Source organism: Dermochelys coriacea, chromosome 11 (assembly GCF_009764565.3).
Source record: "Dermochelys coriacea isolate rDerCor1 chromosome 11, rDerCor1.pri.v4, whole genome shotgun sequence".
NCBI lineage: Eukaryota > Metazoa > Chordata > Testudines > Dermochelyidae > Dermochelys > Dermochelys coriacea.
In genome coordinates, this window is record NC_050078.2 from 12,844,651 (window position 1) to 12,858,243 (window position 13,593).

Consider the following 13,593-nt stretch of genomic DNA (forward strand, 5'->3'; position numbering starts at 1 on the left):
AGAAAAGTGATGATAAAGAAGGGGAGGTGCTCAGCTACTATAGTTATTGTGTGTGTGTGGCGGGGGAGGAACCCCCCACAGAAAAGCTATTTATTAGAAAGATGTGCCATCTTCCTCCGTCCCACAGCCTTTGGGGTGGAGGGGGTGTCTCTCGTCCCTGCTTGAGGGTGGATATTACAATATTGTTGAAGCTGTTATGTATTTAGATTTTTTTGCACTCTACCGCTGTGATTAGCATCAACTGAATATAAAAAACCGGGAGGTTTCACAGCCTTATCCAAAGCATGCCACTGTTAGGAACATGAAAATGAGTGAATGAAATGCAAGGTGATGGGTTTTCTGATTGCCCATAATGATGTAGACCAGAATCCACTTCTGAACACCCAAACCCCACTCCATTCCCTCCCCCCCCCCCAAAAAAAGCATCCCTTGTCTATGCTATGAGCTCCACAAGCAGAAGATGGCTGTTGTAATGTCATGGTGGCTCCAGTTTGGCCAGACCTGAACTGACATTTTTCCATGACATGAGAGTTATTTTCCTCCTTAGTTTTCATGCAGGAATGTGAGTTGTGGTCAGGCTGCATAACCACAAACAGGCATTATGCATCATTCCCATGGCTTGACCTTGCACTCGCATAGCAAAGGGATGGTCTTAATCACTAGTTAACTGTTTACTTTTATTCCCCTTTCTTTTAACTTGGAAATACTGTATTGGGCTCAGCTATTGATTCCCATGGGATGTACATGCTAGGTCTGTATAATGATCTAAGCAAAAGCTGACTAATAGTGAGAGAGTTCAGGGCTGAGTGGGCCCAGTAGCGGGAGATCTTGCTCTCGCCAGCAGAGCTGGTAGGTGCACCAGGTCAGCTGCTTAGGTGCCAAAGCCCCTCTTCAGCATTTCACTCCTCAGTAGCTGACCAGGGAGCTGCCTAAATTGCTGGCTTCCGAGGATCTCGTTCTAACTCCCTCATGCATTGTATGAAGAAAAGGAGTACTTGTGGCACCTTAGAGACTAACCAATTTATTAGAGCATAAGCTTTCGTGAGCTACAGCTCACTTCATCGGATGCATTTGGTGGAAAAAACAGAGGAGAGATTTATATACACACACACAGAGAACATGAAACAATGGGTTTATCATACACACTGTAAGGAGAGCGATCACTTAAGATAAGCCATCACCAGGAGCAGGGGGGGGAAAGAAGGAAAACCTTTCATGGTGACAAGCAAGGTAGGCTAATTCCAGCAGTTAACAAGTTTCAGAGTAGCAGCCGTGTTAGTCTGTATTCGCAAAAAGAAAAGGAGTACTTGTGGCACCTTAGAGACTAACAAATTTATTAGAGCATAAGCTTTCGTGAGCTACAGCTCACTTCATCGGATCCGGAACAGTTTTACAGTTTTAACAGTTAACAAGAATATCAGAGGAACAGTGGGGAGTGGGGTGGGAGGGAGAAATACCATGGGGAAATAGTTTTACTTTGTGTAATGACTCATCCATTCCCAGTCTCTATTCAAGCCTAAGTTAATTGTATCCAGTTTGCAAATTAATTCCAATTCAGCAGTCTCTCGTTGGAGTCTGTTTTTGAAGCTTATTTGTTGAAGTATAGCCACTCTTAGGTCTGTGATCGAGCATTGTATGGAGAGCCTAGCTGAGCTGGAGATTTTACCCAGCAGCCCACAGGGGGTTAGGTGTTCCAGTGCTGAGTGAAGAAATGCCTAAGCATGCAGGCTTTGAGGAACTGCGCCAGAGCGATTAAATTAATGGGCTCAGGCCAAGATGAAGGCTGTGGCAGAACCAAAAGCAGAGCCCTGGTTTCCTTGGTGCAAGCTGGATGGTCCAACCACAAGATCAGAGTAGTTTCCTCCTATGTTAATAGACGTTTCATACCAGTCACTTGAAGCAACCAAAGTGTCACTTCTGCCACCCTGAACTAAGTGGCGCAGCGGTCAGGTGTAAGAGGTTTTGTGCTCGCTGTAGCGAACATTACTCAAAGATGCTGAAGAATCAAGAATCAGCAAAAGCACAGCAGAAACCCCGGCCTTAAAACCATTCCACTACTCGCGCAAACCGTTCCTGCAAACACATTTACTATGAGCTAGTGTGTGTGAATGCGCGCGCGCGCACGTGGTAGCAGAGTAGCTACAAAGCCAGCGTCTATCCCAGGGGTCTCAAATTCAAATGACCATGAAGGCCAGTACATTCGCCTGATGGCTGCAACACAACACTGATGGACCCCCCCACCCCTCCTCTTGCCCAGGCCCTTTTCCCTCACTGCCCTGGCCTTGCCTCCAACTCCACTCCTTCCCTGCCCCCCCCCAGAAGCTCCACCCCAACTCGGTCCCCCCCCCGCCCCCAGGGAGTGCAGCAGGGAGCTCAGGAAAGGGGGGTTGGGGTGCAGGAGGGGGTGTGGCAGCAGGGGTTGGGGTGCAGGAGGGGATGCAGCAGGGGGTCCAGGTGCAGCAAGGGGTTCAGGGCGGGGGGGGGGTCGGGTTGCAGGAGGGTTGTGACAGGGGGTTCGGCTGCAGGAGGGGTTTGGGGAACCACGGCCAATGGGAGCTTCGGGGGCGGTACCTTGAGGCGCGGCCAGGGCAACACACAGACCCCCTGTGTCCCCACTTCCCCAGGTCCTGGCTGCTTCCTGGAGCAGCAAGGGACAGGGCAGGTAAACGCTGGGCGGGGCTGCGGGGAGCTGGCGGGCAGCAGAAAATAACCCCACAAGCCACATGGTCTATCCTAACCCCAGAGGTTTATACCCTCACGACTATCCAAAAAAGCACCATGGACTGATCTCACACAGCCGTGTTAGGAGACCCCGGCAGAGGGCACTATGCTACTGACCGCCTCAGGTAGAGGAAAGGGCTGGAGCAGAGCCCTTAGCCGTCATTTGGCAGGCACCTTCCAGCAGTGACCAATCCGGCTTCTAAACCAGAAGTGGGCAAACTACGGCCCTCGGGACCGTCCTGCCCAGCCCTTGAGCTCCCGGAAGCTGGGCGGGGGTGTGTGGATAGGGATCGGGGCAGTCAGAGGCCAGGGAGCAGAGGGGGTTGGATGGAGGGGTGGGGTCCCAGGGGGCGGTTGGGGGGGGGGTTGGATCGGTCAGGGGTTCTGGGGGCAGTCAGGGGGAGGGTGCAGGGGCCAGGCTCTTTGAGGAGGCACAGCCTTCCCTACCCAGCCCTCCATACCATTTCGCAACCTCGATGTGGCCCTCGGGCCAAAAAGTTTGCCCAGTCCTTTTTGGAAGCATCCAGCAAGCTGCATCCCACACAATCGGCCCAGTGGCAGACTAGCGCAGCTTCCTGGCAATGTTTTGTTTCAGGTTCTGCCTTACAACTAAAATTGAATCACAAATGAATTGTGAGACGACCCAACTTAAAAGTAATCTGCAAAGGGCAAGAAAATTGGAGTGATGTCATTTTATTGCCTTCTTGAGGACGAATGAAAAAAGCCAGGAAGGGTTACACGTGTTGGGGGGGGGGAGCTCTGCCGAGATTTCAACTGGGAAGTCGCTGAAGCTCAGCACATCAGGGCAGAGGTGCCCTCTGGAACGTCAGCTGATCTTTACAGGATGGCTACCCTCGTGTGCCATTGCCCCAAAGTCACTGTGCTGTAGGTGCCACACAGCCACCGGTCCCCTCTGACCTGCTGCACAAGGAGTCGTGCCAAACCCTGCCCCCTCCTATGCAGAAAAATGGCATCATTTCTGTTGCTGCTAGACCGCGATGAGAGGAAGCCGAGCCTCTGCAGCCCTGGGTGTTTTAAGCCTTCCGGAGCTTGAAGAGAGGTTCGTCACTGCACCAGGCTTGGGGGGGTCCTATATAGCACGTGCTGTCTCCTGCCTGAGAGCTGACATCTGTTGCTCTCTGGCTGCCTAGCCCCTGGGTGCAGTGTTGACCTTTCAGACGTCCCCTGGCACTTTGGCTACACAGCTGCTGGTAGGTGGAATTCCCAGCATGGACCAACATACACATGGTTGTGGCCCTTGAGCTAGTGCCTGAAAATAGCACTCTGGCCATGGCGGCATGAGTGGCAGCTTGGGCTAGCTACCCAGGTACATACTGGCATGACATGCTAGATACCCATACGTTCGTGATACAGCATTTTCATATGAGCAACTCTGTAATATTACCACAATTCGTACAGCCATCTCCCTCCAAATTATCACAGAAAACTGTTCCCCTTCTTTGCCCCCCCCCCCCCCGGCCACAGGCGTGGACCCACCTCCTCTCCTGACTCCCTGCTGCTTGGTTCTCAGAAATGATTCGTTCAGGAAGATCTCTGCAACCACAGCTTCCACTGATGCTGACAGGCTGCAATTTGCAGAGTTGCAGCAATCCCTGCTCAGCTATTTTTAGTAGTGTCTCTCCGGGTCCTTCAGCATTTCCATTAGAGCATGGGGGAGGGGGCCGAAAACAGCCTGAAGGTGAGTTGTGTATGATGAGAAAATAAGTGCTGCTGTTTACATAGGCAGGGGAAAAAAATCAAAATGGGATGTCTGGGACCATGACCCATTTCCAGAGGGAAAAGCGATGAAAATCATTTGTTTGTGCTTTTTCCTGGCACATTTGCTGCCATTGACTAGCTCGCATGAGCTGCTCAGGGCAAAGTGACGAAGTCAGCCACACAGACCGGAACAGTGGCAGCTGTACTGTCTTGAAGGTATTTTCCTCCGCCCAAGGCCTGCGGCAGCATTCACATTGGGCCAACATTACAGCAGTCATGTAGAATAGCTTAAACCCTGTGGTATGGCCATGGACAGGAAGCGTCAGTCTCTTAAAAACATCAGCTATTTGGTACCAAAAGCACAGGCCATTACCCAGTACTCGTGAAAGAAGACTGCTTATAAGTACCCAGCTGTTCTAGCCACAGGGCCCAGCCGCTTAGGTCGTAAGTTTTAAGACCAGAAGGGACCATGTACGATCACCAGCATTTGAACTCCTGCATAACACAGGACAAAGAACCTTTCCATACTCAAACCACCTTTTCCATCAGATCCCCCCAGATGCCCCTTCCATTTAGCATACGGGAAGGCTAGGGCTGGTTTCAACACTGACAACGCTTTGTGTCCCACACACACCAGTTGAAAGCCCTGCGCTAAGCCGACACGGGACATTGTCAGCAGTCGCCATGGCTGCAATTGCTTTTTTGCTTTCACTTTTTTAAATGTATAACCTCTGCTGATAAGGGTCAAAAACCGGATCCATTTGTGCGTACAAGAGTTAAAAGCAGTAGCCTCCCAAAATGCATTTGCTGTATGGAATGCCAGGGAACCACTGGAGACGGCAACTGATAGCATCACATGTGCAGAACAGGTTTATTTTTTTAATATAAAAAAAAGATTTTCAAGACTGCAGAACACCCGGATCCTAGTTTTTTTACACAACTGCTTCCAACACCTCCCGCTTCAAGCTAATTTCCCCTAAAGACTTGCAATGGCACGGTGTCCCCTGAATTTGGCCTAGTCACTTCTTCTACCGGGTGCGTATGTCTGAAGCAGCAATATGGCACTTGTTTTGCTGAGCTGGAGGGTTTAAGGTATCCAAAAAGCTGGGGTATGAAGAGTTCCGCACCTCTCAGAGTCGATGAGCACCAGCAATGAGCCCAGGAGCATGTCTTTGTGTCCAGGAATCATACAGCACATGCCCTGCTGAGCCACTTGTCTTTACTGTGCAAATAACAGCCTTCTGTCAAGGATCAGTCTTGCTTTAAAGGTATTCTCCACTGAAAAGGATTCCAGCTTCAGTTCAGGAAACAGGAACAAAGTCAAGCAATTGTCCACAGCACTTCAGTTCCGGCTGCGTCAGATTTCCAATATGCAGTCAATCAATTGTGCCATTATAGGACTTGCTTAGCTTGTTGAATGTGAAATCTAAGCTATGCGTAGAGATAGGCTTTCGGTAAAGAGGATTGGATGCCTAAAAAAAAAAGTCAAACAGAAAAGCATATGAGTGACAGTAACACTGCTATGTATCCACATTTGCTCAGAGATCTAGCTACATTTGGCTTCCTCAGGAATGTGTTATTCAAACACAAACAGAAACTGGGTTGCTGTGCTGTCTTCACAGGAAACCTGGTAGCAGACTGCACCTGTGTTCCATCTAATTCAGTACCCTGTCTCCTTATTCCAGGAGAATTTCCTGGCACCTAGAGCAGAGACGGTTCAAAGGTAAGGTAAGGCAAAGCAGCCTTCACACAGGAAACCCTGCAGAAGCCGTTTCCTTATGGCAAAGCTAACCAGGATGGGGGCAGAATCACCACAAAAAACATCTTATAGGTTTATCAAAAAGACAATGTAAATTTTAAGTACCAGGATAATCTTCAATGCAATTATAATGGGCTTGCTCAAAGTTAGTACTTCTAGTCTGCAATGGGTAGTTACAATCTAGACTGTAAATTCTGTCTCCTAATGGGTGAGTGTACAAAATCTAGCACAATAGAGCCCTGATCTCAGTTATCAATATTAAAAGTGAAGACTGAACAAAATATTGGTGAGTATTTGGATTATTCCCTGATGCAGGGTGCAACATTATTCCCTTATAAGGAGCTGCAATTAGCCAGAGTAAGAGCACACACAGCTCAATGGGGCCAGACTGCCCCAGCTCCACCCGAAGCACACCTGCGTGAAGCAGGGCACAATTTTGCCAATAGCATCTTCATATCAAGTCAGACAAGTCTTCCTTTAAATCTGACACCCTCATCATGAGTCTCCATGTGCCTTATGGCCCCCCCATCCCTAATCCATGAACCTTCTCCAACTTTACCCCTATCCCTACCCCATGAAGCACCCCTCACCATTTCATATCTTGCCCGGGAGCGTTCGCTTTGGAATCTGGCAAACTCCCGTCTGTCGTGAATGGTGACAAGCAGCTTCCAGACAACCAGAAGTACAATTCCTATCAGTAAAATGCTGCCCACCACGGCCAGCAAGATGGTCAGGGCATTGGGTGCAGAGACACACTCTAGTGAGGAAAAAAAGAAAATCAGCTTCGATGAGGGACATGCTCTAACATGGGATGTGCACTGGGTAACATTAGACCATTCAGATGCGGGGAGCAGACCGAGAGAGAGAGCACAGCCTCTGACTGGTCAATCACTGGAGACCAGTGGAACTCCACTGATGGAATCACTCCGGATTTACACTGCTGTCACAAGGGGTTTACCTTGGCGTTGTCCTTTCTAACTGAAGCTTTAAAGCAATTTTCTCTAACACAAATCCTGCCCCACTGACGTAAATCGCAAAATTTCCATTGACCTCAATGGGATGAGAATTTCACCCAACATTTGTTTACGATGTACATTTAATTTACTGCAATGCTGCCAGCAATATCAGCCATGTTTCTGTAATGCAGGAGGACCCAGTGCAAGCACAGAGGGTTAAGGGCTTAGTACAACTGACAAAGTGCCTGGAGCAAGTGGCTATTTCAGCTCCTGGTCATCCCTGAGCATGAAAATAGGAGATCATTAGAATCATTAAGCGAGTCTCTTACCTAATGGCAAATAGCTCTGTTATTTCAATCAGGCATAAGATGCTGCAAGTGCAAAATCTGAAATCTCTTGGGGCCAGGTCCATAGTGGCTTATGCCTCCAGAGACATGCGGACTTGCTAGCAGCTATTGTACCATGCTCACACCATTTCACATAACCGCAAGGGTGCTTGTTTGGGAAAATGGCTTGCAGCTTATTAAAGTAATACACGCTTCACATGCCAGAAACACAGATGTCTTCAGCCATGGTCTAGGGAGATCAGCAGGATCACATGCTAGTGGACACATATACATTATGTGCTGCTTGGGCCAGGATCAGTGTTTGGAAATAGAAAAAATATCTGTAGTTGCTGTGGTTTATGAACAGGAGTACTGAGAATCTCACAATTAATTCAGCAGGCAGTTGACTGCATAGGGGCTATATTTGGAAACTTAACACATTGGATGCTTTTAGGTATGATAGTAGATATTTCCGATTTCTTCAGCCAGGTTTGTGATAGAGTTTTGCAGTCATCTAATGCCAATTTTAGAGAGGAGCACGGGCCATAAAATTCAGCGTTTAGATCAGGGGCGTTGGTTCTTTAGCCAATGCATTTTAAGTCATCCAGATTCCTCTGCTCTCTTCGGGACTGCTTTCAGCCCAACCAGTTCAAGCAGCTGTTTGGGGACCCACACAGTTAGGGGCTTTGTGGCAGCTCAGCTGACAGGTTGCACCAACCCCCCCCCCCGCTTTCCCTTTCCCCCCCCAGCTGTGGAACTAGAGACTGAAGTAACTCACCTCACCTCCACTCTGATACCACAATGGAGTCATTTGCCCAAAATGATTGTGACCCTTCACTGCTCCCCAAGTGTCCCCCACTCCTATGTCTTCCCTTTCCCTCCACTGTCTCATGCTCTGTTGCACATTTGAGAGGGAAATCTCTGTCACCTGCACTCTCTCAGACTCCTCCCTCTCTTCAGTGGTGTCTCTCCCAGAACCCACCTCACTCCTCCTTTTGGTGCCATATCTTCAGAGTACCCCTGCTACCCCAGTTCAAAAACACACCCCATCATTTCACACGGAGGCTGACACTATGTCTAGGGACAGGAAGAAACAAGGCAGCACACACACACACCCCACAGAGCCTCTCTCTCTACCCCTTCTTGGTGGTCTCTCTATTGTGGGAGAATTTAATAGCAGGATCTGGAAAATGGCCTCATGTGGTACAGTAGAGATATATGGGCGTAGGACCAGAGGCGGCGGCACTGACCTCCTGATGTTTCCCTCCCCATCTAACCCAGCTTAGAGTTCCATGAACTGTAAAGTCAGCCCTGACTCAGTTTCCCCAAACATTGATCTTAGTTTCCTTAAAAGCCTGTTTTGAAGGAGGACTCCAAGCTCTCTCCTTACCCAGAATCTGCTAAGGCTGCAATTACTGGGGAGCACTTAGCCTTTCTGATAAGCAGGCACATTCAGTGGTAGCCTAGCACCTCTCACGAGCTGGCATCTTATATCAAAACAAAAAACAAATGCAGAAACAACCTGGCTCTTTGAGGACTGTGAGATTGGACTTTCCGCTGGGAAGTTCCGAGTAGGTGAACTTCATCACACAGTTATTCACGGGGTAGACACACAGGACTGAGTGCTGGTCATCTGTTTCTGGAATGAAATAAACATTCCTGAGGATCTGTTAGCAGTGTAAAGGAGCCCAATGCATCTAAAACACACGTTAAACAGTGAAGACATTCTGTAGCATTTGGCGATATGGCATCTCCACATGGTGACATAACATTCAGACATTTGTTGTTCAGCTGTTTTCTTTCTGCAGGAAGAAAAGCCTCTACCATTCAAAGATCTGGCCTCAGAGCTGGATGTGTTTTCTGGAACTCTATAGCTCTGGGGACTTTGAATTCCTTTAAATACAAGGAGCTTCCTGTTGGTACATATGGTGCACATTACAGAACAATTCAAATAGCTGAAATAGAAGAAACCATTAACACTAGAGGGAAGAAAAAAAAAACACAACCCAACCACGGTACCTTAGCTTTGCATCTATCATCTGGATGCTCTTCTATGAACACAAATAAATGGCTGTGAAGAAACTGTCTGAGTGGGTTTAGCCTACTTCATACAAAGAGAGAAATTAATATGGGTCTTGAAAAAAGGTTGAGCAAATCAGAACCTTTGAAAAATCCATTTGCAAGTTCAGCAGCACTTCCCTTCACATACTGGAGGAGTTGGGGGAAAAATACACAACAAAGAGAGCCTGGAAATGAGCACAATCTGATTCTGATTTGTGAGGAAAGTTGAGCTTTAAATAGAACAACAGAGCACTAGCAAACATGAAGAACTGGAGAGATCAAAATACTCAGTACTGACATCCTTCAGTGACAGGTACTCTATAGATAGCCAGATCGCTACACTGGGGAGCCAGTGTGGCCTGGTGGGCAGGGCACCACCTTGAGTATGAGGAGAACGGGGTTCTAATCCCCTACCTACTGCATGACTCTGAGCAAGGCACTTCCCCTCCCAGCTTTAGCCCTATTTAGGCTGTAAGATCTTCAGGGCAAGGACCATCTCTCACTATGGGTATGTTCACCCTGCAAATCAGAGGTGTGATTGCAGCTCGAGTAGGCATGCCCATGCTAGTTTTAATCTAGCTAGTGTGGCTAAAAAGCAGCCATGATGCAGTGGCACAGATCCCAGCATGGCTAGGAACATGAGTATATACCCAGGATTCCAGGCAGGTTTGTACAGCCAGGCTGATGCCTGGGCCACCAGTCACTCTTTTTAGCCACGTTAGCTAGATTAAAGGTAGGGCGCGTATCCCAACCTACAATCACACCTCTGACTGCAAGGTAGACACACCTTGTGTGTTTCTGCAATGCTTTGGCTGAGATTTCTAGGCACTAGTGTAACACAAGTAATAATTAATGATTGTGCACACAAACATTTTGAAGAGGTTAAATTTACACTCGGAGGTGCATGTAACAGTAAGATACTCAGGGCAAATATAAAAGCTGACAAGATCTTTTCTTTTGACAGTACCATCCTATGCAGTTCAAAAAGGCAGCCATTTTTCTTTTCCCTTCTCTTGCTCTTAAATTTGGAAAGCTGTGGATAAACTGATGGATATAGGTCCATTTTATGAGGAAAGCAGTGAATTGTGGACATAAATGAGGATTTTATCAAAACCACAATCCATCACTCGACTTGCATTCCAAAATGTGCTCAATTGTTTTATCTCCGGAAATAATCAGGAGGTTTATTTTTTCAAGACTGAGATGGAAGTGGGGAGTGTGTGTGTGTGGGGGGGGAGGAATAAGTTGAGGGAGAAAAGGTGAAAGTGGAGGAGTGGCAGGAAATTAGAAGACTTGTTTGAAGTAGGAATTTGTTTTGTTTTTTTAATGTACCATAGAAGAAAGAGCAGGTTGTTTGTGCTACTGCTGCCATTATAACTAACAGACCTGTCTGCTGTTTCTTTGGAAATCTTGTCATTGCAGGGAAGTTATAACATGGGTGCAAAACAATCAGTTTGATTTCAAATTTGCTGCCCTGACCAGTCTCAGTTCCAAGTAGATCTTTGTAGTGTTTAAAGCAGTGGGCTGAATTCCACGTATGGTCAGTCGGTGAGCTGGGGTACAAACTTCAGAGTACTCATGGTTCCCCCTCAATCCCTACTGGGGTCAGTGCGACGTTTGCACCATGATCAAAGGTAGAATATGGCCTTTGTGTACTGACTAAGCTTGTAGGCTGGGATTTGCAAATGAGTCTAAAGGAGTTAGACATCCACATCCCATTAATTTGAAATGAGAGCAGGGCAGCTAACTTGCTTAGGCACCTTGAAAATCCAGGCTACAGTTACCGTTGTTAGTAGTAACTGCTGAGTGTCTTACTTTCATATTCAGTATCAGTGGAAAAATGATCATATTTATGAGCCTGCTACTTCACCCTATTATTTTTCTTCCTTCTGCATTTCCTCTGTCTCCCTTTTCCTTTCTTTCTTTGACCTGGCCTCCCTAGAGAAATGATTACCCCTCTGTTACAGTAACGGCTGCTAAGAGTGCAGTGATACAGCTGTATCCGTGTTAACACTAGTGTAAGTAAATATCAACATTCCAGGCATTAACAAGCATCTGAAATGTGCACTATATAGCATGAATATATTGTCAGCCAGGTTTTGGTCTCAGTCTTAACAGGCTTCAGATCCTCTAGTAATTGAAATTAAAAAAAAAATGAATAAAAACACAGTTTCCGGCCAAAACAAGAAAGTTTAAAACTAACCCTTGGCTGTTAGTTGCCTTGCCCCATTTTCCAAAACAGCTGGGGAGCTTGCAAACCATAGGCATGATTCTGTGCTTTTCCCAGCGCCATCTCCCAGGGTGCAAGTCTGCACAAAAACGTGGCCATGTGTGTTGCAAGACTTAGGCATGAGAGTGTAACTTCAACCTACACTCTTGCATTTTCCGCCTGCAAACAAACACCAGACTAGCTATGTGAAAGTAGCTTTTTGTGGTTAGAAGAGACTGGAGGGGTTTAAAGTGGCCTGATGACCCTGCAGCTTTTGCAGTGAGCTGTTATTAAATGTGGTGTCACAGACCCACTGTTCGAATCTCTTGGTGCTTGTAACAAGGAAATAATATGGCAAGAGGTAGAAACCCCACTGCTCACACTGTTTAAAACTAGCTCAAAGCATGTGAGAAGGGAACAGACCCTGGATGTCAGACTGGGAGGAAGCTGGAAAAGCTCAAGGTTACCTATCACATTTTCACTGCAAATTGTTGATTCTATGAGGCGGTAAGGGGGGAAAAGAACAGTGAAAAAAGTTACAAATGTGAAAGGTTAGAGATGACCTAATTTATCTGCGCCTTCAGAAAAGGCCGTCCATTCCACCCCAATGCCCTCATCTTTCTATGCCAAGCCCCTCCCTTAAAGCTCACTTCTTCCAAGAGGCTTAGAAAACATCCCACCTTGATGAAGTGTTCATGTTACAGACACAAGGAGGGAGTGTGCCAGAAAAACAACACCACAAAAAATGTTGCTCCAACAAGATATTTGCTAACTCTTCCTGCTCTATCATTTTACATTGTGTTGCATCCTGTTCCCCTTACTTCATGTATTAACTGTAGCCAAAAAGCACATAACACAACTCAGGTGGTCTTCATATTCTTTACTCCTAGACCATGTGTGCACTATTAGCCCCGGACAGTGTAACTTCATGGCTGCCCTAAATATTGCTGGCTGTTAACAGCTCTTCAGGGCAAGGATCTTGTCTTCTTACCTATCTATAATGGGCCTAGACATCCTTGGTATTATGTATATAAAAATATCTTTTAAAGTAATTTTTGCTTCACTACATAGCCAAAGCTTCTCCATCATGATTAATTTCTCCTGCTGAAGGATTTATCTGACTGGAATCTTGGCAAGCTTTGGCAGTGCAGACTGGTATGGGTGTATCACTTAACCAAGACAGCTTCATATTAACTCTATGGATCACAATGTTATTAGGGTGTAACCAGGCATGCTAGTTTTGCATTGTCCCTGTCACCATAAACTCTCCCATTTACTCCTGCCTCTGTAACAAAGCAGAGAAAAATCTAGGTGTATCTCTAAGAAGTTCTAGAAGGAAGAAAGAGAGTAGACTCTCATAAGGCAATTAATTGAATATGAAATTTTACTTAAGAAAACATTGATTCAGAAAACAGAGCCAACATAGCAGCAATCCTCAAAAAGAAAGCTGACAGCAAAAGTGCAACCAGTATGACTTATGTAAACATCTGAAATAGATGCATATTAAAACCAAACAGAGAAACCTATTTGATTAACAAAAATGGTTGTTCACTATTAAGAGATTAGGTAGAAAACTGGTTGATTTTACTTTTAAAAACAAATCAGTTGCATGCTCATAGTGAATTGAAATGTAGCATTTAGATCAGAGGTGGCCCCTGAGCTCCTGGCCCAGGGGCTCGCCCCCGGCCCCTCCCCTGCTGTTCCCCCTCCCACACAGTCATGCCACTGTGCGGGCAGCAGGGCTGCGAGCTCCTGCCGCTCTGAGTGGCATGGTAAGGGGATGGCGGTGCACACACACAGCAGTGCAGGGGGTGGGGGGGTGGGTAGGTGGTCCTGGGGGGC

At 46.9% G+C, this 13,593-nt stretch overlaps 1 protein-coding gene across 1 annotated transcript in view; it reads right to left on the bottom strand.

Annotated features, from left to right (window-relative positions):
* Positions 1–5,299: 5,299 nt before the first annotated feature.
* The window catches only part of ITGB5 (integrin subunit beta 5), a 129,664-nt gene continuing 121,370 nt past the window's right edge, over positions 5,300–13,593 (bottom strand). Inside the window, exons 13-15 of the mRNA XM_038422629.2 lie at positions 9,004–9,120; positions 6,790–6,956; positions 5,300–5,912 (exon numbers count right to left, since the gene is read on the bottom strand). Of these exons, the coding sequence (XP_038278557.1) occupies positions 5,817–5,912; positions 6,790–6,956; positions 9,004–9,120 (380 nt within the window). The 3' untranslated portion in view covers positions 5,300–5,816. The remainder of the gene's footprint in view (positions 5,913–6,789; positions 6,957–9,003; positions 9,121–13,593) is intronic.